This window comes from Scatophagus argus, chromosome 7, assembly GCF_020382885.2.
Source record: "Scatophagus argus isolate fScaArg1 chromosome 7, fScaArg1.pri, whole genome shotgun sequence".
Taxonomy (NCBI): Eukaryota; Metazoa; Chordata; class Actinopteri; family Scatophagidae; genus Scatophagus; species Scatophagus argus.
In genome coordinates, this window is record NC_058499.1 from 7,002,125 (window position 1) to 7,027,831 (window position 25,707).

The window sequence follows — 25,707 nt, forward strand, 5'->3', positions numbered from 1 at the left end:
GCAGATTCTAATTTTGTTGTAGCCCCGCGGCAGATGATAGCAGGTGAATGAAGGGACTGGCTAGCGACGACAGCGACCACAACAATATCATCATAGCATATAAACCTATATTGATATGCTAAAATAAGAAACCACTTATTAATAAAGACAGTTTGGACCTGTGTAAAGAACCCATGTGCCAGGTCCTGCGTGCTTGGCACATAAGCTAGGCAGGATAGCCCGCTTATCGGAGGTGCATGCTAATAACAAACGTTAGCATGCACAGGAAGGAGTCGTATGGAGTGTATGCAACGGAAAACACGCAATTCAAAGCGGGTAAATCACTCTACTGGAATCGTTTTACTTAGTAACAAAATTGGGTTAGCTAATTGAATATACGGTTTGATAGTAAGAGCTGACATGGCCAAATGTTGCCTTAGCTAGTCATCGTTAGCTGCCCTTGGTGCAGTGCATTGCAGTTTACTGTGCAGTGTAATTGTCCTTTACCAAATCTAACTTTGTGGTAAAAGTAGAAGAACTCAGTCGCTAAAATCTACCTAAACGTCAACTACGATATTCTAATGTACTCTTTAACCCTATTTTGTTTCATACAGGCTAACGCAGCTATTCCACCATGTATACGAGTCCTAACAATCCCATGAAGCCCAGCTGTAACAGCAGCAGCATCACTGAGCTGCTGGGTGCCCTGTGTGACTTCAGCCTGTCTGGAATATCATGGAAACGCCGCTCCCTGGGAGGAGTCTCAAGAGAAGGTTTCCGCAGAGCTCTCAAGAAATGTGCCTATGGTGCCCTGCTGTCCAAGCTATTTCAAGATGGTACCAAAGGGTCTTCCTCGGGACAGAGTGCCACAGCGAATACACCACCCAGAAACAAAGTCCTGATGATATGTTTTGACTTGCGGGTGGCAGGGTGCCAAGAGGAGGCAGAGAAGTTGGAGGAGCAGCTGGAGAGGCTTCCAGAGGGAACATCTTCTGGCCTGAAGGAAATGGATGCCGTCCTCGAGCTCCTGGTGCACTTAGCTGGCTCGGCGCCTCCTCCCTCGTCCTCTTTCAGCAGGGACTACATGAGACGAGAGAGGCCCGTGCTGAGGAGGCCCCAGCCCTGGGGCTACCAGAGCAAGGAGCTGCAGAGGCTGGAGGCCCGGGCATGGGGTCTAGTGTGTGGCGAGGAATGGGGGACTTTGGAGAGTTTGTGTGGAACTCAGAGGTTGATGGATGCCCCTCCAGGCGCAGGACTGCTGGCTCTGAGCATGAAATTGGAAGCGGAAGAAAGATTTGAGAGGGAGACCAGGTTGACGTTGTTTGGAGCACTGCAGCACACTCGCACCTCAGACATGGACATTAGGCTGGACCTACCTCCTGTTCCCAGTAATATTGATGTAACTGGGCTGGCATTAAGGGTATGAGACTATGACTTAGTCTAGTATCTTAACTAATACATATTGAATTTGCGTTGATTTGTCATATGGCCAGATTAGTTCATTTTAACATTTGTTTAATTTAAACCCCAGTGTTTAAGGTATTTAAACCCCAGTGTTTAAGGTATCGTAAGGCTTCATTTTGTCTCTGCAGGTCCCTTCTTGTTTAGATCAGTCTGAGGATGAGGGCTTCCAGTCAGCCTCCAACCTGACCCCAGACTCTCAATCAGAACCCAGCCCTGTTCCAGACATTGACGTATGGGAGGCTCTGCGTACTTTTGAGCCTGGAAGGCGCCGCTGCTGGGAGTCTGTCGGCTGGTAAGTGACACGACAATTGTACTGTTCAAAGTTTAATCACAAGCATGTCAAACTGCTTTCCAGACCAAATTATACGCAAATGTAAGTAATCATAAAATGGTCAGCAGTCGCGTTATTAATCATGTGCTCAGTACAATGTCGGAAAATGGGACCTACAAAACCACCACTGGTTCCAGGAATCTAAGGAGACATCTTTGACTTGTTTATGTTGTCAGACCAACAGTGGACTTTTTGGCTTGATAAATGAGTTTTTATCAGAGGTGGAAGAAGTACCACTGTAAGATGCAGTGAATGGAAATAGTCAAGTACCTCAAAATTATACTAAAGGTCACAACTTAAGCAAATGTACTTAGTTACTTTCCATTACTCTGTTGATTAACAAATTAAGTTTTTGGAGAGAAAATCTATGTTGACACAAATATGGTGTGTGACATGACAAAAGTAAAGCAAGTAGAGCAAAGCAAAATGGGCAGTTTATTAACAGAGTACAATCTACAAATTCAGCAATGCTCCACTTTTACTTATTGTTTTCAGTCACTCTGTCCCTCTGTCTCTCTGGACCACAAAATCAAATTTTCCTTGATTTGTCCCTCCAGCCCACCGGGAAAAAGGGAGTCATTGTATCTGACAGAAGGAGGCAGGGAGGCCTTTGACCAACTCTATCGTCTATGGGAGGGCCAGATGAGGGTGGTCAGCACTGGCACACCCTCTCCTCTCCTCCCACTGCCTCTGGACTCTCAGACACAACTCGTGTCCGACCTCCTCAACGTCTTGATTGGAGTGGCGTCCACGACCTTCCCTCTTAACCAGGTGCATTTCATTATCTTCATTTATCAGTCTCTTAAATGCAATGAAATGCCATTGATCTGTTGTTTTCTGGATCTGTCAGACTGAAGTGGTAAAAGGGAATTACTTGATAAAAGCACTGTGACAGCAAACAATTACGAAAGAACAAAAAAGAATCAGCAGAATCAATGGACAATCTACTTATGTGTGATATAGACAAACCCAAATGACATATAAAAGCATATTGCCTCAAAACAACAAAAACTGACACTTTTACATTAAATGATGAGGAAATGAATGCAAATATTTCTAATTCAGCAATCTAAAGATCTCTGTTGCTTTATTGTGTCCCTTTAGGTTTTTACATTTCCAGATTATACTTACTTACAGCATAAATTGATTCCTCTCTTGCTTTCTGCATTAGCCTCTGCAGCTTTCACTCCCTGACAACAGGCTTTTATCATTAACATACAGACAGGCACAAGAGGTGAACACAGTGTCACATGTCCTAGGGTTTGAGATTGAAATCGATCTTGAAGGGATTTGCAATCTGCTTTTCGGGCGAATTGTCGAGACTGAGTTATTTAATGTCCTGTAACTTATGTTTCCGTACCTCACATAAGCTTATTGACTCGCAGATCGATGCCATGTAAACATACCAATAGAGTGATGTTGCCAGCTAGATGTGTTTGCTGATTGGACAAATGACTTCACTTGGGTCTTCCTCATACAACATGAGGTAAAACTCAAACTCGGAGCAACACTGCGGATAAGAAGCTTTTGCCAAAAAAAACAACCATCTTTCTGGCAATATTTTGCAGTGGTTTTACTGGTAAAAATGGATGAATTTATAGGCTATTTCAGATCTGGCTATATTCTACATTTCAAAATTGCGAAAAAAAGATTGAAATTAAATAGATGGTAATATTATTTTTTGGCCTGACCGCCAAAGAATCCCTTTACCAATATAATCTAATCAGTGATCCAGCATCGAATGCGACTAATCCAAAACTTTGGGGCGACCGCCAGAGATGTGTTTATTAACCTCAGAGGTAATGTGCGAGGCTGTAATTTGTTGTCGTGTTGTGCTAGATTGCAAAATATCGTCTGTTATTTTTGTTCCCCTCCCAGAAGAGTCCTGTCTATGAACTTTGTATCCCACTTCATAAAACAACCACAGGAAGGACAACATAACAAACATCTGTCTATTTATTACGGTCTAATATAATAACACCACAGACCTTCAGAAATCACCATGGAGGTGACTCCGAGAAAGCCTCAGCAAAAATTCAATATCATAAGCTCTACAAAGACAGTCCTTGCTGCAGGGCTTTTTTATTGGATATTATTAGTCTGTATAGTTATTCATTGTATTTTCTCCACCACCTGTAAATATGTGATCTCCTTCCCAGAGCGTTCAGTTTGACGTCAGACCTGGTGTGTGCGTGTCAGGAGCCTCTCCTGAGAGCGTCTCTCGTCTCCTGGGGGAGCTGGCCCAGTACGGCACCCACTACTTGAGGCTGAGCCACTTTTCTCTGCAGAGTGCTGACAAAAAAGGCCTCGTCTTTCAGGTATGTTTATGTAATCATCATCATCATCATGAATGCTGTTGTCCCCGCTCCGCTAGCTGCTCTGCGTGGCACAGTATTGGTTACTCGTGTTGCGGTCATTGATTCAGTTCAATTCAAAACACTTTATTTGTCCTTCATAGGGCAATTTGAGACAAGTGAGTTTGCACACAAATTTACACGCACATAAATAATCTTAAAGTATGAACATGATTATTACACAAGGATTATTTGTGGTGGGAAATCTGGGACAGTATCTAACAACAAGGACACCAGCATAGATAATTAAATTGTGTTTCTCTTCCAGGCTTTTACAGGTGGTCTGCGGAAATATCTACATTACTACAGGGCTTGTGTTCTCAGCACTCCACCCACCCTCAGCCTGTTGACTATTAGCTTCCTTTTCCGGAAAGTGGGCCGCCAACTGAGGTGAGGTTAAAACCTTTTTTTCTTTTTTAATGCTGGTGTCTCGTGTTTATTTTACACCTTCAAACCTCAACCTCGCCGGGGGTTAACAGTACGGTCGTGTTCCTTGATGTAAATATCATCAGATCAAAAAAAAAAAAAATCTGTGCTTTCTTTTAATCTAAGGTACCTGTCAGAACTGTGCTGTGTAGATGGGCCTTTGGGTGCAAGCCAGGCTACCTTCCCTGTGGTGAGTGCTCTTTTATCTACAAACTGCAATATGTCAGCCATCATAGTTGTGTTTGGCCTATCAGATGGGATGTCAGCTCAGTGCCGTGTGGCTCTCCTCAGGGTGTTAAACTGCTGTCCTACCTGTACAGCGAAGCACAGAATAACTGCAGCAATGAGAACTATCCCGTCCTGCTGTCCCTGCTGAAGAGCAGCTGTGAACCTTATACACGGTCAGTCGCTGTGCTCCTTGTGCAGATGCATTTCATCAGAACAAAGCAATATAACCCCACAGTGTGACTTTACTTCACTGACATGCGGGACTTGCTCTATTGATCTTTCTTTCCGTGGGCGTTCACTGTCTGAGTCTAACTGTATTTACTGTGCTTCACTTAGGTTTGTGTCTGACTGGGTGTACAGCGGCGTGTTTCGAGATGTTTACGGAGAATTCATGATCCAGGTCAATGAGGAGTATCTCAGCTACAGAGGTTAGATCCCACGCACGCACGCACACACACACACATGCACACAAGCTGTCGTATAAACACTTTGGCTTCAGTCAGCAGGTTTTGAAAATGAAAGGCCTGCCATACAGACAGAAGAAAAAATAGATTTCATTACAGCCTTTATTACCTAGTTGGGTTTGTCCTTGTTTCTATAAAGAATGTCATGAAGTTATTGGATGATAATCAGCGGGGAACAGAATCAGCTAGCAGCTGTGGGGACCAGGCCCATCTCCGCTCAGTAAGCCGTGGGGACAAACAGAAATAGATAACGTTCCTTTATTCTCTTCAGCTGGTAGACTGCAGTTAGTAGAATAAAAGATTTGCAGATTTTTTTTTTTTACTTGTATTTCTTCTCCTGTAATTGCTCTTGACAATTCTGCATGAGCTGAATTCAATTTCCTTTAGTTCAATTAAAGACTTCACTGAAGGTGAGCAAAGGAGTTGAGTGGAGACAGTCGGAGTTGTTCCTTGCAGAGCAGATGAATGCAAACCCGTCGGTGCTTTGCAAGAACTGGCTGACTTAAGATTTCATAGATTTGAATCTTTACTGCTTGATATAAATGTGCATTCATTTGTTACAGCTCAAGTCAAGGTTTTATTGTGACAGTTACAAGAAAAAATTACCGTATTATTATTTTCATGATTTACAGGTTAATCATTTGCTCCACAAAACGTCAGATAACCGAGAAAAAATATATATACAATATCTAAATGTAAAAAGTGGCATCATTGACTGTCTTTTCTCCAGCTAACAAAAATAACCCAAAAATAATTACATTTGCATCTAAGATCAATAAAACAGTTATTCCTCACTTCCTGGTGCCGTCAAAGGTTTTGGCATGTTTGCTTGAAAGTGGTTGTCAAAATATTTGCAGATGGATTTTTATATTCAACATATAAGGCTGTTGTTCAGAAATGAAGAAAACAAGGTATGAACATACTAGGCTAGAGCTGAATCCATAAGTCAATTAATAGCAAATTGCTGCTCAACACTGGTTTGGTAATCTATGAATCAATTATGAAATTTTCATGTCAAAATGTCAAATTTGTTGGCATCGGCTTTCGAAATGTGAGGATTTATTGGGTTTTGTCATATACAATAGTACACTGAGTAAACAATACATTTGATCTCTCCTTGTCACTGTATACTTTACTTTTATTTACAAATCTATTAATCAAGAAACTAATAGGCAGATGACAGTAAGCTTTAGTTTCCACTTGTATTAGGGAACTGTAAAGAATGATTGATGGATTCAGTACGTACACACTGTGACTACTTCATACTGACAGTACTTCATAAATATGGTTGTATAATAATCATTAGAGCCTGTCCAAATATTGTATGTCATGCAACACCCCATTCAAGGTCAGACTATCACCTCGGCTTTGTCTGGCTAAGAGGTTCATTTGCTCATCGGCTACACCTCATCAACTCCTGCAGTGAACCTCTGCACTTCTCGCTCCCGCTTTTTGGAGGACACACAAATGTCATTGTTCTCCTCGAAGTCCATCGGCCAGGGAAGCAATCAGCGGCTAAGCTTTCTTGGCAAGCCGCAGGCTTTTTTGTAAAGGGCTCTGGAAGCTCAGTGCATTCATGTTCTCTTATGCTTTTTGCTTAGGATCACTGAGCTAAGCGCTAACAATTTCCAAGTGTTAATTCAAGCGGCCAGAGTTTTACCATGCCCCGTAAGTCATACTAATAAGGAAAAGTTTTAGGCCAAGTGCAGACTGACTAATACTCCACCACTATTGCTTGTTGTACTTCAGTTGTAAGTGTGTTGCACTGTCATTCGAGTCATAATGGTCCACAGAACCGCTTGGTCTGAACTGTAAAACAGCAGGTGATAGATGTCTTTGAATTTCTGCAGATAAACACTTCTGGGTCCAAGGCTACACCCTGATCTCTAAGGATGTGGAGGACTGTGTGCCCGCCTTCCTGAGACACATCGCCAATGACGTGTATGTCTGTGGAAAGACCATCAACCTCCTCAAAATCTGCTGCCCGCAGGTTGGTTTTGCACAATAAACACATTCATATGCAAACAGAAGGATTTTTTTTCCAGCTGAATGTTGTTATAATGTTGTTGTCATAAAGGGAAAATATATGCTTAATTTATTCAGTGCAACGTGACTGTTGTTTATAGTGAATAAATTTGGCATATAAATCTTTAATCTTCAGGTTTACTATATTTGATCACTTTTTCTTAGCAGACATCCAGTGTATTTGTATTGGCTTAAAGATGCACAAACTGGCACTGACAGCCACAAAAGTTGTTCCACAATTATCTGCCTGCCACAACAGCGATTCCACCCATCTGGAAATCTGTACTGGCCAGTGGGGATAGGACAAATAATCAATACTGCAGCATATCGGGATGGGGCCTCTTGCAAAATGCCAACAATATGCATTCATCAGTACTATGACAAATGCTCTCGTGGTACTGAAGCGCAAATGTTTTGTCATTTTTCCTGTAGACATTTGATCTCTGAATTGTTCTTCTTCATCACTGCAGACATACTTTTTGAAAAACAAATTGCTGTTTTAAGTCTATACATTTTCTTCTTCTTTTGCAAAAGTGCTACTGTGCTGTATATAACAGTGAAGGTGCATTAACAATTAGTCAAGCTACAGAAAAATTATTTTAAGTAAAATGGGCAACTGCTCCCCATTTTCAGTCTATCGAAGGTGAGGATTTTCAGATTTTATCTGTTTTATATCAATTTAAGCTGAATATTTTTTGGGATTTGGACTTTTGCTTTTAAAGGTTATGGTGAGCATTTGTAAGTCTTTTCTGATATTTTATAGACATAATGAATAATTGTTCCAGATTTATCGATAATAAAAGAAAGCATCAGCTGGAACTGTGTATGTATCTGTCTGTATGTTATTTCTATTACTGATCATCTGCTGATGGCAGAAAATGGTGAAAAATGTTCATAGTTTCCCAGAATCTGAGGTGACAGTGATGTACAGTTTTTATTATAATTAAAAACAAATAAAGGCAGCAGATTCTAACCTCTCTGAAGCAGGAACAATCAAATGTTTGCCCTTTTTGCTTTAAAAATGACTTCAGTTTGTTAACTGATTATTAAATTTTTTATCTCTAAATTTTTTAGCAACTAACTGATTAATTGACTGATTGTTGCAAATCTAAATGTTTTTCTTGACTTTTATTGCATGTCTCAGATGTGCCTGTAAAGTGTTGCCTTTTGCATTGTACTAAAGTGTGCGTGTAACATCCTGTATTGGCGTTTCCATGCGATCCGCAGCACTGCTGCCTGTGTAGCACTTGTATAAAACCCTAAGCTGAAGAGTTGTCTGCGTGTATGAATGGACCCCTCGTCTGGCATGATGACAGGAAGCTTAGCATGCCTGACAAATGGAAAGCCTCAGTGAAGCGTAGAGGTTTTTATGTAATCTAACTGTACTTAATTTCCTCACCTCTCTGTGACTCTCCTGCTGATTCACCGGCACGTAATGTTTTTTATGACTCGACCTACCTGACCTAAACTGCAGGGATCCTGCTCCTGACTAATTGGCATCCTGTAACTACAGTGGTTTTCTCTATGCTAATTTCGGCAAGTATTGGTGTCTGCAGGGTGGCTATGAGCAAATGTAAAATTATGAAGTGAAAAAAATGCAAAAGCATTGTTGTAATTATAAGGAATAAAATTGTGAGATTGTGGTTGAATAAATCACCCAGTGCAGTGAAGGCTTATTTGGTGGGTTCATTCATAGATGTGGCTATAAAGATTTTTTTTTTTTTTTTTTTAAATGAATTTTTGACAGACTATTACAGTAAACTACGGGGCATGTTGCTTTCCTCTGCAGGCGACGTATTTTGTTGTGAAAGGTAATAAGACTGCAACATTTAGTCTATTAATTAGTTGATCAACATAATATTAAAAAGAACTATTTTGATAGTTTATTAATTGGTATTTTTCTGGCAAAAATCCCAGACATGTGCTGATCCCAGCAGCTCTGCTGTAAGGATGTGCTGATTTTTGTCTTATGTGATAACATGGATGTATTTTACTCCTTCCTGATTAGACTAATCAATTACACAATTGCTACTCAACTGAGTAATTGATTAGTCTAATCATCCGGAAGATTAATGAAAATGATACCTGCATCCCTGAAGGGGTATTAACACTTATAACAGCAGGTCTCCTTCATATTGCTGACATCTTCTTAACTGTGTGTCCACAGCATTACATCTGCTGGTCGGAGCTGCCGGTGCCTCGCATTGCCGTAACCTTCTCCCTCCAGGAGGTGGAGGAAATTGAGAGGGACTGTGCTGTGTACCGTGGACGCATGGAGAGGATTGCTAAGCACAGTGCCATCAGCAGGGAGGAGCAAGTACTGAGACATTTTTATATTTTTCCTTCTGAATGCTGATCTTGTGGTAATATTGTCTGACAGCAGCTTAATTTGCATGAAGAATGTGTTTGAAAATCAGCCACACAACAAATGTTAGCAGAAGTGGCAGTCGACAAGGTGGAGTACTCACTCTGTCACAAACATGAGATTCTCGTTCCCTTTTGTGTTGTGATACGGTGTGATAAGGTAGAAAGAAAATGGTTCCTAAATGAAACTGCTCACATCAAAGTCTGCGGGGTATCTTGAGTAACTGGGCCATGATTTCCAGAGAGCTACATTACTGTTGAGTTTTTCAAATTAATTTTTTTGGCACTTTGAGCCAATATCACCGAAATTTGGCAACTCACACCGAAACAGTCTAGATGGATGAAGTAGCACTACAGATAAGAGGAAAAATTTGCATTCTTGATGTTTGGGGTGAACTGTCCCCTTAATAAAGGCTCCGTTATGTCTCTGCTAGCTGACTTGAAAATCAAGAGAAGCCTAAACATCAGGAAGAGAAGTCAAACCTGCAATAAGATAAGTCATTATGCAGAGACTGTCCCTGAAGGAGAGGATTTTTTTTTTAACATGATCAATGATGGTGACACTGGCCCTGAAGTACAGAGAATTTGAGCAGAGAGTCATTAAAATGATGCAGTCAAAGTCTGGAGCTTGCACGCTGCTTGATTTAGTGTAACACCTTGTTGTGTATGGCTTCTGTAGCGTGTTGTGCTGACTGGCAGAGGTGGAGGAGGAGAGGTGAGCTACAGGGCAGGCAGATAGATCTTTGTTAATGATGATTTCTTGTCTTTCCATTGTAAGGCCCAGCGAGCAGAGCAAGCACGCCAAGAGCTGATCAATCAGGTCAGAGAGTCGGCAGCCAAAACCCTCGAGAACATCCGCGGTTAGTGTCACACTTACACACACACACACACACACACACACACACACACACACACACACACACACACACACACCGCAAGCATAATTTTACATAGCTCTTGGTCCTATGCTTTGAACAAATGGCTCGGCTCAGAGAATATCCCACACTCGCTTACTGACTCTTGACTATTAACTACCGGAGATTCTTTTAGCTCCATTCATTCCTCTCAGGGGAAAAGCAGAGATGCACAGGGGCAACAGCGGTGAGGAATGCTTTGCACAGCTTCCAGTATTATGGGCTGTGAAATCTAATCATTGCTCGCACAGTTTAGCAAACTCCTCATCAATTTTTTATTTCATAAGGTGTGTGGCAGAGTTTTGGAAGTGTCTGGCCTGGTGCTTTATGCATGTCTTGGCAAAGGTGTGTGTGTGTGTATGTGCGTCAGAGTCAGAGAGAGAGAGAGACTGAGATATTATGTACTGGTCTGTGTGGGGGAGTAAGCAGCCCACTGTTCTATCTCTCGACTCCTGCAGGGCGCCAGGTGTCACAGCGTTTGGCTGAGGAGGCCAAGAAGAGGGAGCGGTTTGAAGAGCTGAAACAGCACCTGGAGCAGGAGCAAGAGGTAGTAATACATATATGTGTATGTGTGTGTGTGTGTGTGTGTGTGTGTGTGTGTGTGTGCTTCTGCATGCCCATGGTGACAAGAGAAAAGTGAGACCAGTGAAGATGGCGAGCATGAGTCTGTAAGAGCGTGTAGTATGTGGAAAGTAATATGATTGATGTTTTCTTGGATTTTGGAGACTAGAATGATGTTTTTCTGAGGCCATTTAGTAAATATGTCCCAAGTCCAAGCTTAGATGGGGGTCCCAAATTTCAAAGGTATGTGTGATATAGGAAGGTGGTCTCTCTTCCCTCTCTTTTTGTGTATTGGAAGGGTCAATGTCCAGATGAATACTCCCCTTTTCTTGTAACCAACCAACATATAAAAGTGGAGGGTTAGAGATGGTTCGGTAGTGTGGCTCTATTGGCCTGAATCCACTCACATGCATGTAATTGATGCTGGGCTGCTTTATAATAAACCTTTTTATGCAAGCAAGACGGTGTCAGCGGAGATCTCTTTCAACATCTTCACAACAGTGTGTGTTGAGAAAGAGCAAAGCGTTTATATTATTTCAGTATTTATCAGTTTATTTAATATTTTAAGACTGCAATAACAGTTTTTTTTTTACCACATTGAAGCACGTTGAAGTTGTAAACACAAAATCGTGTTGAAGTTGGTATGGCATGAGTTGTTATTCCTACCAGCTCCTGAGGAGAATATCTGGCTCTTCAGCTGCTAACTGCTCCATTGTGTTCACCAGCCAGTCACTAACTGTGTCCGCCTGCATTTTGGTGCTGAGCAGGTAGTGTGCAGTGTGCTTTTAGAACTTTATCGCTGTTGGATTTTTATTATAAAATATTATATTGAATATAGCCACTTGAAAATGTATCAACACATCTGTCAGATCAGAAACGCATGATAGGGAAACCTTGGCGTAAACAAAATTTTGGATTCTTACACTTTACCCATGGCCATTTTTGAAGCCAAATGCAATGATTCATAAATGTGTATGTGTGTGTGTGTGTGTGTGCGGTTGTTGGCACCAGTGGCGAAGTGCAGCCAAGAAGAAGCAGGAGGAGGATGACTTCAGCTTTGCCAGAGAATTGAGGGACAGGGAGAAGAGACTACAAGCCCTGGAGGAGCAGCTGGAGCAGAGAGCCAGGTCTGACTGGGCAGTGAGAGATGTGAGATGATTTGATCTAGGGTATATTAACTGACAAGGTGCAAACATGATGGAACCTCAGTTCCATCTGTGTGGGATATTTCAGCGACTGGATTTGTGCTGAATTTTCATGCAGTTGGGGTAACTGTGTGATGCCACAGCATGACCAGATGTGATCACAGCCTGTAATGTGAACATGATTGGATTTCCATAAGATTACTAAAAGTTGTTAGTTAGCTCGATGAGATGTTGCAGTTTGGTGTTGATCATAACTGTTGTGAGAACCCCTAACTAAGTCACTCTCAGTGCCTTTCTTAACGATAACTATTGCTGTAAGAGAGGGATGTCTGTTATTATGTCTGTTATTATGCTCTATTATATATTTATTGTTTATTTCATACTTAAATACCATATTACTTGGCATTTGCTTTGAAAAATATTGCACATCAGTTGTGAGGAAAAACATCGACTTCATATTTTACAGGCCTTTAAGGACCTGTAATCCATTAAGCCATAGGGTGTCTGACATCACAGAGCCTGAGCACACATACGCACACTGAGGCACTTGGCAGGCAAATACGCTTATCAACGAAAGTTTGAGTTTATCATGTAGAACACTGATTGCTGGATGATTTGCACTCAGAATTTGAATTATTTAATATTCAAATAAGATGTATTTGTTGGTAAAAATTACATCAGCCAAAATGAATATTTTGCTGGGACAATCCCATTAATTAGCTGTTAAATATTTGATCTCCATGGCGTTTGAGCTACAAGGATTAGGTGATTAATTGTCACCAGGAAATTCTATTCTAACTCTTTCAACTAAATTATTTTGATAACTGAATTATTATATTAAAGAGAAAACTGCACAAATTCTCTGATTCCAGCTTGTTCATTGACAACACTTGCTGGTTTTCATAGTCTTCTTCCACTGCAAATCAGTATGTTTGGGCTCTGGACTATTAATCAGCCAAAACAAGACATCTCCTTTGATAGGCTTTTTTTTTTTAAACTATTGTCTCACAGTTTTATAAGCAAACTCATTCATTCAAGCAAATAATTGCAGTTTAACTGATGATGAAAGTAATTGTTAGTTGCAGCCCTTACCTAGGCATTCCTTTATGTATTTAAGTTGCTCTAAAACCATCCACTAAATTATTAACTCATAACTTGCCTATCAAATTGTAGGAAGGAGCTGATTGCTCAGTACAGCCGTTTGTCAGAGGAAGCAGCTCGCAGAGAGAGGCGGGCCATGTGGCGGGTGCAGCGAATGAGACTTGACGAAGTCCGGGCTCAGTTCTTCACACGCGACAGGCAGCAGACTCGGGTTTGTTACAAATTAACATAACATTAACACAAACAAGGAAAAGATGATTTAAGAAATTCTTATTAAGGCAGGTAAGGGAAGTAATTTTAACCCAGGCTCTTGTGGCTTATTTCCAGGCAATGCTTGAGAAATATCCTTTAGGCCAGCAGAGACCTCCTCTTGAAGTGCTGCCATCTGTTCCATCAGCACCAGAGACTGCACCACAAACAAAGCTGGTATGACAACACACTTCATTATTTGTTTTTTTTTCCACTTAATCATGCACTTACAAAGTGTGTGCTTTAGGCATCTTATTAGTAAATTCTCTTCACAGGAATCTCCCACTCAGGATGATTCTGAACAGCAGCCGGTAGAGACTGCAGTATCACCACCACCTGACTCTTCTTCTCATCTCCCCCTCGTCCCCCTTACAGTGGACCCTACCCTCATCTCTGAAGATGTTGACATCAACAATTTTCTCCCTAAATCTCCGAATCCTGACAGTCAGCAGGTGGAAATGGCCCTACAAGAGATCGGCTCTGACCTACCTGAAGTGTGTCCTACAGCACAACTAGTAGACTATGACTTCAGTGCCCCCTTTAGTCCACTTGAGGGTATCACTGGCCAAGTGTCAGCCCAGCCCCGTCCTCGCTGGGGACCTGCAGTCCAGCCTGACTTGATCCAAAACCACCCTTCTTTTTCTCACATCCCAATAGGACAGAACATATCTGAAGTTCAGGAGAGTCTCCCTAAGCCCAGTCCCCATGGCCAAACCTCCAAATCCAGCTTTCCTCTGGGCCAGTACACCCCTGAGGAGCCCCAAAATACTTCTAAAACAAGAGATTATGGACATCCCTCTGACGCGTCAGTGCAGCTAGTAGATGGCTCAATGACAAACGTCAAACAGGAAGGTGAAGTATCTTCTGTGGTACAACTGAAGACTGAAATGGGGACTTTGGAAAGTAAAGTAGAGACAAATGAAGACGAAGGTAAATCTGTTGAGAAAGATAATGTGGTAAAGCAGGGTGCCGAGGATGACGGTCACCACAAAGTAGTGACAATGCTTTCTGACTGTGGTGGGATTGAACCACCAGCTGCAGGCACTCAAGAAGCTCAAGGTGAAGCAGAAACTGTTTCTTTGTCAAACACCAGTACAGACCTAAAAGCTGAAGATCTGGTTTCAGATGCTATTGCCCCTAGCATCCATGGACATTCCTCTGATGCTCATATAAAGGTGGGGCAGTTTGTATCAGAGGTCACTGCTCCTCTTCCATTCCCCAACGTCCACGGCCACGTCTCAGATTCACACATCAAGATCGGTGAACATGTTTCGGACATTGATGCTCCTCTACCTTCCTCTAGCGCTCACGGTAACTCCTCTGATGCTCACATTAAAGTTGGCGAAAACGTCTCAGAATTTGTTGCTCCTCTTCCTACTCGTAATATGCACGGTCATGCCTCAGACTCACACATCAAAGTTGGTGAGCATGTGCCAGATGTAGTTGCTCCTCTGCCCTCTGTCAACGTTCATGGTCATAGTTCAGATTCCCACATTAAAGTTGGTGAAAATGTCTCAGACGTCATTGCACCACTTCCTTCACCCAGCATTCACGGCCACTCCTCCGATGCTAATATAAAGGTAGGCGAGTTTGTGTCTAATGTACCTGAAGAGAGACCTCGTTGGAGTAAATACGGCCACGCCTCAGACTGCAACCTTCAGTCAGGCTGTGTGGTATCTGGATTTGAACCCACCTTGTCTGCTTTACCTGGAAGCTCTTATGGTCACTCATCAGACTCGACATTGGGTATTGGATGTATAGTTTCCGGAGACGAACCCAAACGTTCTCCTCTACCTGGCAGTGCCCATGGTCATTCTTCAGACTCAAGTTTAGGCATCGGATGTGTTGTGTCCAAAGCTGAACCAGATCCATCGCCACTACCTGGCAGCGCCTACGGCCACTCCTCTGATTCCACGCTGGGGGTGGGTTGTGTGGTTTTGGGGAAAGAGCCGCCAGCCTCTGTGCTGCCAGGCAGTACCTATGGCCACTCATCAGATTCTTCACTTGGAGTTGGCTGTGTGGTGAAGGGCAAAGGCAGTGGAAATCAGCAGAGGATGGATGAAGACGGTGAGGGTAATGAATGATACGCGAGACTTTGATTTTTATGTTTTTTTTTGTTATTAAAAAAGCAAAATCTTTAATAGATAGCATGTTGTTTGGTATGTTCCTAGGTAGGATGCAAAGAATAAAAAGTGTAATACTGTAGGTTTTTAGGCAGTCGAAAAATGTCTCCAAGCAACACCCCCACCTTCCATCAAAAGTCAGATGAATTATTATATTTTAAAAAGCCTTAAAACCCTAGATGTTTTTCCAGACTTGGGTGCATATATGGATGTTTTTTTGCTCTGACCCACTGATGTGCCTAACAGATGATAATATCACTGAAAATTGTGTTCTGTGTATGTTAAAGTAATTGTTTCACATGTTTCTTCAGCTTCTAAGTCGGACAGTCCTGGGGAGCACCTGGTCGAGAGCATGGGGTCCTGGGCAGCAGGCTTCGGTTTGTCCCCTGGAGAAAAGTCTGAACAGGAGTACCTCTTGGCTTTGTCTGCTCAGTACCAGGTGGAACACTATGAAGACTGCTACAACCTAATGGGTTAGTTGAAAACATATGAGTCTGCCAAAGGAACCATTAATCTTTGGCCATGGTTAATGTGGGCAATGTTGACATGGACATTAATGTACATGCTAAGGGGATTTGGGCCCCCGAAGTCATTATTATTATAGACTCAGTGGTCTAGTTTTTGTTTTTGTTGAGTGAGGTGATTTTAATTTTTATGCTTAGAGGTGTTGCTTTTTGTCTGTTCGTTTTAGATCAATAAGGTTACAAACTAAATTAAACTTTGATTAAACTTTAACTTTGAGAAACTCAAAGTTGTGGTTTGGAAGAAAGAAAGAAAAAAAAATTTTGTGGAAGATGACCTAGAGTTATGTAAAATAACTGCAAAAAATATGGGAATTCAGTTTAGAACAGCAATAGTTGAAACTATTACGATTTTGTGGTCAGTGGTATCACAAACGAAACTGTTTCATTTCCAGAGTGCATTCTTTGTACAAGGTTTTTGCAAACTTGAGGCGTTATTTGAACAATTTTCATAAGCTTTCATTTCACAGCACAGCCAAAGTTAAATAGATACAGTATTCCAGTCATAAACAAAAATAAACAAAAGTAAAACATTTGATTGGTACATTGAATGAAATGAAATGATCTTGTGTCTTAAAACTGATGGTCTTGCTTCTGCAAGAGTCTTTAAGGAGTCTGTCATTGAATAAATAATAAAGGTGCAAGGGACTGAATGTAATAATTCAGCTAAGTTAGCTGCCTTTGCATGTGGACAGAAATTATAGGAGACTAAACAAGTGAGCTAAGAAACAAAACCTAATTCATTCTTTTATCAACCAAAAGGGCTTTAGTACAAAGCTTGGAAATGACTTGCATTTATTTACTACCAGTTTACTCCCTGATGTCTCTGAAATGACTTAATGAGAAAGGAAACATCTTTTGAAAAACACCAAAACATCATGTCAAATTGCAGGGAAATGAAAATTATACACCTTAGCGCAGCGGAGCTTACTTCATGTAAATTAAAACATGATCAGTAGTGATTCATTTCCAGAGGCTGTTAAATATTTACTCCATCAGCATCAGGCACAGAGGTTGCATAAAAAGCAGTGATATTTCATAAGGGTATTAAGTCTGGTTTATGTTCGGGTGGGATGCATCATGGCTCGCTGAAGTAATATCTTGTCTTTCTCACTCTGCGTGTGTTGTTCAGTCATGCTGCTATTATTCATGCCAGCTTCCAGGGTCTCCGTGAAATCAATCAGAGTCTACTCAGCCGAATACATTCTCCACAGTACTGATCAAAGTCAGGAACCCTAATTATTTAGGGAGTGTTGCCATCAATACAGAGGGTGCACGAAACACCGGGAGCAGCTCACAATACCTTACAATAAATGCTGCCCATTGTGAAGCCCTTATCTTTTGTCTTTGTTGAGGTTGTGTTAGAGTCATAATATTTTAGATAGACAGACCTTTATTTTACATCATTCATTTTCACAAAAATATGACTAGGATAATTATTTATATGTAGACTTCTGTTTGATTTGCCTCATACCGTTACTTCCTAACATGCTAGGTTTTCCTTTGCACTATTAAAAACAACACACATCTGCAGTTGTGATATTTATTCATCAACATGACTTTCATCTCGCTCTCACGCAGCTTCATCCCCCGAGTGTCAGCTGTTGAAGCAGGTAACTCGGGGCCCCTGGGGCCTTCCTATGGACCCCACACTCCGCAGAGCTACAGACACCACCGCTGTGCAACTCAGCGAGATGGTTTCCCTGCCAGTTCTGATAAAACACTCTGTCACCACTCCGCTCATCACACAGTGAGTGTCTGACTTAAAGGAAGCTGCAGGAGGAAGGACTCTGTTATGTGGTAGCTTGGATCGGTTAAAAACATCACATTTGTCGTTTACAAGTATGAGTGTTGAGTATCTGAAAAAGACATATGGTTATTTTATCCATAACGCACAATGCTGTGTTGAAGAGAAATCCAGGTCTGAGGTTTGCACTTCTGTTTTGACATTTTTCTGATACTTCAGACCACTTAAAGTGCACTAGAAATACAAGGAATAATTTAAATTCGTATTACCTTCCATTTTTGTAGGATCCTTTTTCTATTTGAAAATCCATCAGAACTCCAGACAAGCTTGACGGTCTTTACCTACAATGTTTCTGCACGCTATGCATTTTAGCCTTTGTAAGTAAAGAAATGGCTTTCTCATCCCTTTCTATACACGGAAGGGGTGCAGTATTTTTAGCCTTGGGATTCATCGCTCTAATTTCTTATTAACACATTTTTATCCCATGCTTAGACAACGCAGTAGAGTTTGCCTGAGATTTTCAACTTTATTTTTATCTCTTTCCTGCTGACTTTTCAGTTAAATAGAACCTTTGCTAAATCCCACTGTTACATAAATGTCAATTGCTCAGGAGTAATTTAAAGTAATGTGACTTAGGAAGTCGTCCAAAAAGTAAAGAAAAAAACAATCCAAATGCAGTTATATTCCCTGAGCTTTCTCCAGAGCTATAATCTTCGCTTCCTGTATAAAAATAGCAAGTCAGCCACATTTTCAGTCAGAACATTTCTCTCCTTATCTTGGTCATTCTCTCCTCCACCTTCCATCCCCAGTGTGTCTTTGGTGAACAAGGCGGTGGTGGACTACATCTTTGTGGAGCTGGGCGTGGAAAGACACTTTGAGGCACTGCGCCACTTCCTGCTGATGGAGGATGGCGAGTTTGCGCAGTCCCTCAGTGATCTGCTCTTTGAAAAGGTGAGGCTCTTTAAGAAGTGTTGCTGTCATCTCTATGCACTGTTCAGCATGGGTGAGGACATGTTGGAAGGAGACCAGATGTCCTGGTCGTCTCACATTTAATACAATAAATATTTGACACACAGTTTCTTTCTTTCTTTCTTTCTTTCTTTCTTTCTTTTTTGAAATAGTTAGCGCTGCATGCATTTTATATGCTTTGTAATCTTCTTTCAGCCTGTGAAACCCATCTGAAAGCAGACATGAAGAACCTGTTAACTGGGTAGTGATTATCTATAACTTGCTGTACAAGTACATGCTGAGTAATACTTGAGTACAGGTATACAACTCTTTTTATGTGAAGGTTCGTATTTGTTTGCCGTCATATGACACGTATCTTCTTGAAAAGGCATTGCTGTTATGAAATGTACAAGCAAAACAGTATTCTGAAAGCTGTAGTGATCAATATTTTTTTATATTAACGATGGATGAAATTACTTTGTGTATTATGAAAGGGGTTGCTCGTCGTGACAAATGCAGAGAGGATTATCAGCCGACCCTGCACTTCCCTTCAGCCTAATGGAGCTTTTCGCTGCCTTTTTAAACGTATCGTTTTGGTTTGCGGTGCCTGACTTTACTGTTTTGGTTCATTTTCTTCCACTCCCAGCAGCATCATTTCCAGCAGCAGGCAGCTGTTTCAGAAAGAAAAAAGCCTTAAAAACCAACTAGACCCTACCTGCTCAAGCCGGGTTGGAAATAAAGGTTTTTCTCACCTGCCGCCGTGGCAGGTCACCAGCCACTCTTATTTTTTTGTCTACCAATTTGAAATCTGTGCAGAAGGCTTCAGCATTGGAAACACTGAGTCACTGGTACCAGACAGGAGAAATATATCGTGTCATCATGTAACCTTAAACTCTATTCCTAAGAATCACTGTTAAAAAGTAATGAAAGAAGAACCTGTCTGCCACGGTGGCAGGTGACCAGAAACTTTTTACCTGCCACAGACAACAATTGCCCTGCATTTGGCAGGTGGCAGATGCTAATGTCATCCCCTTTGCTCAGCACTCAGGCAGCTAGCTGCTGAGCATTTAGCAACTAAGGAGCCACATATCCCCACAGGATTTGGTTTAGAATACTTGATTTTTTTTGGTGACTTGTGGATAACTGAAACAAGTTATGAATACTAACATGTTAACACCATTTTAAGTTGATATGGAGTCTTGTTTACCGACAGTTAATTATCATTCTTTTGGGCTTGTGTTTCTGGTGAACTGAAGTCCAACATTTGCTCTCTCTAAGCTGTGTTTCTGGTATCTACCAAACACCTGAGGGGAATATCTGGCTCTTAAGTTGCTAAATACTCTGTGATGTTTGCCAGTTAGTCACTAACTGTGTCTTTCTGCGGTTTGGTGCTGTGCAGGTAGCGTAGTGTAGTCGATTTTTAGAGCTTTGTCTCTCAAACAGGCGCTTACCTTGTCTGGGAAAAAAAAATATTTTCTGTGAGCAGTGAGAGCGAACCAGATCAGTAAAGTTGTGGGTAACATTGCGTAACAACATGATGCAATACACAATGAAGCCTGGTAGTATTTCATATCTTATGTCTCTCTGGGCCTTTTCTGTAGCTCGTGATGCATCACTACCAGATTCTTAGCCTGCTTATGACAAGCCCAAGCTTCCTGGTGTGAAATAACAAGCACAGTCTGTTCTAACACCTTGGTGCTGTTCTACAGAAACACCCATGTACATCTCTCTTTCCCTTGAGGCAGATGAAGACAGAAGGTTTTTGTCCCAGCCAAACACTTCACCAGCTGATTTCACTGATTAGCACACCTTCATCCGGAATGCGAGCTGATCATCGCAATCAGCTACCCGTAGTGTTTGTTTGGGACGAGAACCGTGATGGAACTTTTGAAACGGCAGGTGTAGAGGTATGGGTAGTCATCCACGTTTGACCCTTTGTGTATCCTTCACCCAGCTGGGCAGTGGCCAGACTCCCGGCGAGCTGCTGACTCCACTGGTTCTGAACTCCATCCTCAGCAAGGCCTTGCAGTATAGCTTACACGGGGACACCCCCTTGGCTGGCAACTTCACCTTCGCCCTGCGCTTCCTCCCCGAGACCTTCCACCCACACGCCCCTGATTCCCTCAACTGTCTGGAGCTGCGCTACAAGGTGAGGCAGTGCAGGTAGCGGAGCGTGTAGGCTTGCATGGGTGTGCTTGTCTCAGCTTGAGTGGCAGCTTGAATGTGACAGCCTGTCATGTTTTTACAAACTGCTCGGGGTGTGGAAAATTAGCTTATCACGCACTTGAATAGTTGGACCTCGTAGATTGATTGGGCTCGGGTCTGTCGGATGTCATGTGCGGTGACAAATGCTGAACATACTGTCCTCTGCTCTCGTTCTTTGTTCTTCACCCTGCTATCTCTCTCATGACTGTTCCCTCCTGCTGAATCTCCTTCCCTCGCTTCCCCTATCTTTATTTTGCTTCACTCTCTCTCTCTCCCTGTATATTCATTTCACCCATTCTTCTTCCACTTCTCTCCCTCCTCCTGCTCCTCCTCCCCCGTCTCTCGCACTCTGTCTTCCCTTCACAATCCTCTCACCTCCTTTATCATCTCTGCACTCACACCTTTCTCCTCCCCTCGCCTCATCTGTCACTCTCCCGTTACCTGTTTTTCCCGACTCCCTCTCCACTTTCCTTTGCCTTCTTTCACACTCGCTCTCACACCTTCTCACAAACTTTTTTTTTTTTTTCTCTCCCCCCGGTGCCTCTGTCTCTATTCCTGCATGTCATCTCCCAGGTGGACTGGCCGTTGAACATCATCATCACGGACAGCTGCATGAACAAGTACAACCGTCTGTTCTCGTTCCTGTTACAGCTAAAACACATGGTGTGGAGCCTCCGTGAGGTCTGGTTCCACCTGAAGAGAACAGGTGAGAGGGTGGGAGCTTTTGATTTTGACCCAGCTCAGACTCCACCTTATCTCCGAGAAGGAAGAGTGAAGTTAAAATTCTTCCTGTTGTGCTTCGGCTGTTTATAAAATATTCATCGAGGGGAATGCTGCGATTCCTTTATGTTTTATTTATACAAAGCACATCTCATACCAGTGGGATTGTTGTAAAACAGTGTGCTTCAGTGGGTTAGATAGTATTGATCAGCAGAGCTTGTGTACAGACTACATAAAAGGATATCCTGAAGGGAAAAAATATAGTATTAAAGTATTAGATGTATATAAATTTCAGCAATTATAACATTAATATTAATGACCACCGAGTGAAAAATGTGGATGATTACTTAATATAGGACTAGAAATGTATTTTTGGACCACAAGCTCAACTGACAGGCCTCCACTAAATAGAAAAAAAAATGTCTGTCTGTATTGTAACTATAGCTTTAGTTATGAATTATTACTAATTCATGTGTATTGACTTTTGCTTTAAAGTGAAACAAAGATGAATCCTTGTCAGTTCCCAAAGTGAGCTCAAAGTGCTGACAAACAGAAGAAGCAAATGGCCAAATTAGTATTCATTTACACTAATATGTTAAAAAATAAGCAGCACATATAAAAGTCTGCAACTAGAAAATGTTGGAACCCGTGTGGCGCTGATCACATCTTTGTGTCCCTCAGCGCTGGTGAAAGGTGCCGGTCGCTCGGTGCAGTTTCGTCAGCTGCAGCTGTACAGACACGAGATGCAGCATTTTGTCAAGGTGATACAGGGATACATCGCTAACCAAATCCTGCAAGTGTCCTGGAGCGAGTTCACAGCCAAGCTGGCCACTGCCAGCGACCTGGACGCCATCCACCGCACGCATGCAGACTACCTCAACAGAGCCATCTTCAGGTGAGGACTGGAATTACATGTGTATCTACTACACTATTTGTTGTTACCAGTTCTATGCACAAAATAGGTGACATATGATTTTTTCTTTCTTCTTCATCAAGATATTGCATTCTAGGACATATTTTAAATGCAGTATGTTTTAAACTTTTAAGCAATGTTAGTGTTAACAGCTTTCAGTTTGTGCACCCCATGTGAGAGCAGGCTCAGGTAACCTTGTAAACTCAAAGGTTGTATGCATAAACTACATAAACTAACTACTCCTGAATGCACCACAACTCGCCACCTGAGTCCACTGCTGATAAAGTCTATGTGCCACAGTTTGAAGGCAGTCCTCTATAGGGAGTAACTCTACAATCATGCCATTTAGTGTAATTTACTACATTCCTTTTATATCACTGTTTGGTCGCTCTCGAATTTGTTGGTGTTGCTGTCTGAATTCATATGTATTCAAGTGGGATTTTGTGAGTTATCTACAGTCTATCATGTCTACACTGAAGAACCCAAAATGTCAACGTATTTAAAAAATTCAATATTCAATATTGAATATATATTCAAATTCAATAGTTGCAGCTTTGGACTAGTCAGAAAAGACCCTTCACATATAGAAAGGTTCCATTTGATAGAAACAACAAGAATGTTCTCAGGATTTTAGACCACAACACGCACCACAAAATGTGGAATAATTGAAGGGGAGTGAAATGATTACTTCATGTTCTGTACAGGCAAGGCAAGTTTAAGTGGAACTCTCTGCACCCATAATTTCATGTAAAATTAATTTGACCTCCTCATTGCACGTTAAATTAAAATTCCAGCTGGATCTGCGGGTAACTTTTGAACCTGATGAATGATTCAATCTCATTAAGAGAGGTTGTCAGTATCACACTTGCCTGTGTAGAATTTCACCCTGTCTGAAAAGTCATTTCAAAGTTCCTCGTCGTGTTTTCAAACTTTGCACTCTCTTCCTTCTGTCGCCTCCCCAGGAGCTTGCTGACAGAGAAAGCAGCTCCGGTCATGAACATCATCCACAGCATCTTCAGCCTGATCCTCAAGTTTCGGGCCCAGCTGATCGCACAGCCCTGGGACAGCCAGCAGGGGGAGGCAGTGCACCCGAGCTTCATCGCCATGCAGCAGTCGTACAACACCTTCAAGTATTACTCTCACTTTCTCTTCAAAGGTAAGGACAGAATGTTGTTTCAGGATGGATTTAATTCACATTTACTCCGTTCAATTGCTTTTATAATTCCAATTCTGTGAGAAGGATGATCTGAATATGCATTCCCTCCTCTGTATCTTGTTTAACTTATATTCAGGGGTGAATATAAATGAAAACAAGAACAGTAATCAACAAAATAATCTGAGGAGGAACAAAAGGTGATGGATAGATGCATTCACTTATAATACTGTGAAATGTTACAAAGGCATTAAGTGTAGCTTGTCTTCTAATTTCAAGCTAATTAAATAAGGATTGCCCAGTTTGTTTTTTAAATCTCATCAAATCTCTAAATGAAAGGGATTATTAAGTCATCCAGCAGCATGTTAAGGGATGGGAGAGTAGTTTTCTTTGCACTTAGCACTTTTGAGTAATACCCTTTTTGTTGTACAGAAGTTTTTAGCTTGTTTGAACTCGTGTGAAAGCCTTTCTCTCTTGGGGTGATTAATGAGAATTTATGAGACAAGAGGTGTCGAACACATTTTGGTCAAAGAATTATATGAGGGATGCAGCAGTGTGTCTTCTTCATGCAATAGTGGTTTAAAAGACGGTTCACATTTTTTCAAGCGTGTCCTGAAACAGTACATCGAAACAGATTTTACTGGCTTTAACTGTTCCTCCTGTTCGTACTCGTTCCATTCTTAAAGCCATTTCAATGTGAGTGATGCGAGACGACATCCACAGTTCTCTTTTTGTGCAAAAAAATAAATAAATAAATCCCAAAATGTACATCCAAAAACTACTAAATAAGTTTATCTGAAGATAGTGAAGCTTCAGTAGTTTTAAGTATTTTTTTAAATACATTTGTGTGCTTTTATGTACCCACAGAATACACAGCTGAGGGATTTGATATTTCTCATTCATCGTGCTCATATTAGCTTCAGCTGAACCTCAGAATGTGTTTTTGTACAGAAGAAGGACTGTGGATTTCGTCACTGATACTGCCAACATGTCACTAGAGGATCTTTTAATATATGAACAAGAAGAATGATTACAGTAGGCTGTTTTAAGGCAGACATGGAAAAACTGTGAACCTGTCCTTTTTAAGTGGTGGCAAGAAGACAAAATTAACAGTTAAACATGATTATAATTATGTATTTATAGCTTTAGCACTTCTCCAAAACATTTTCTGTGTTGTGACATTTTTTCTTTTCTTCTCTCAGTGGTGACCAAGCTGGTGAACAGAGGCTATCAGCCTCATCTAGAGGATTTCCTCCTTCGCATCAACTTCAACAACTACTACAAAGACTCCTGAGCTGTGTACTGTACTGTAATGGTGTGTATGTTGTACGTGAGTAAATGGATGTGGATGTTGGGGTAATATAAGCAGTTTGTTAAATATGTGTCCAACGCATTACAGTGTACCATGAGTGTTAACATACTGCGCAGGGCAATCTGTTTGAGACACAAAACAGCTAATCAGATATACATTACATAATAAATCGAGTTCCATGATACTTTTAAAACCCCACCTGTACCGTATAGCATGACATGGATTTGACATTGAGGCCAGTTTAGGCAATCAGTGCGCATTTTTTGAACTGAACGAACTGAACTGGAACTAAACTGTACGGTGCCAAAGTCTGTAATTGAGATTAATCCGATGCCTGCCGTAATGCTGTGTGGATTTTAAGTACACATAAATTTAATGTCAATTATATGTAAATATAAAAGCAAAATGCTTTGTTTAATAAATGCTCTATTCTCCGGCATTAATCTTAAAGTTCTTTTGT

General features: G+C 41.4%; 1 protein-coding gene across 1 annotated transcript; it reads left to right on the forward strand.

Moving 5' to 3' along the window:
* tubgcp6 (tubulin, gamma complex associated protein 6) lies at positions 1 to 25,687 on the forward strand. Its single transcript, XM_046393421.1, has 25 exons — positions 1 to 315; positions 594 to 1,399; positions 1,572 to 1,735; positions 2,332 to 2,545; positions 3,934 to 4,092; positions 4,397 to 4,518; positions 4,681 to 4,744; positions 4,846 to 4,955; positions 5,119 to 5,210; positions 7,097 to 7,236; positions 9,439 to 9,588; positions 10,414 to 10,495; positions 11,008 to 11,096; positions 12,122 to 12,237; positions 13,429 to 13,567; positions 13,684 to 13,782; positions 13,881 to 15,678; positions 16,040 to 16,201; positions 17,831 to 17,999; positions 18,806 to 18,947; positions 20,899 to 21,093; positions 21,723 to 21,855; positions 22,551 to 22,764; positions 23,745 to 23,938; positions 25,138 to 25,687. The coding sequence occupies exons 2-25, from the start codon at positions 614 to 616 to the stop codon at positions 25,227 to 25,229; spliced, it is 5,625 nt and encodes a 1,874-aa protein (XP_046249377.1). The 5' UTR covers positions 1 to 315; positions 594 to 613; the 3' UTR covers positions 25,230 to 25,687.
* Positions 25,688 to 25,707: the final 20 nt, after the last annotated feature.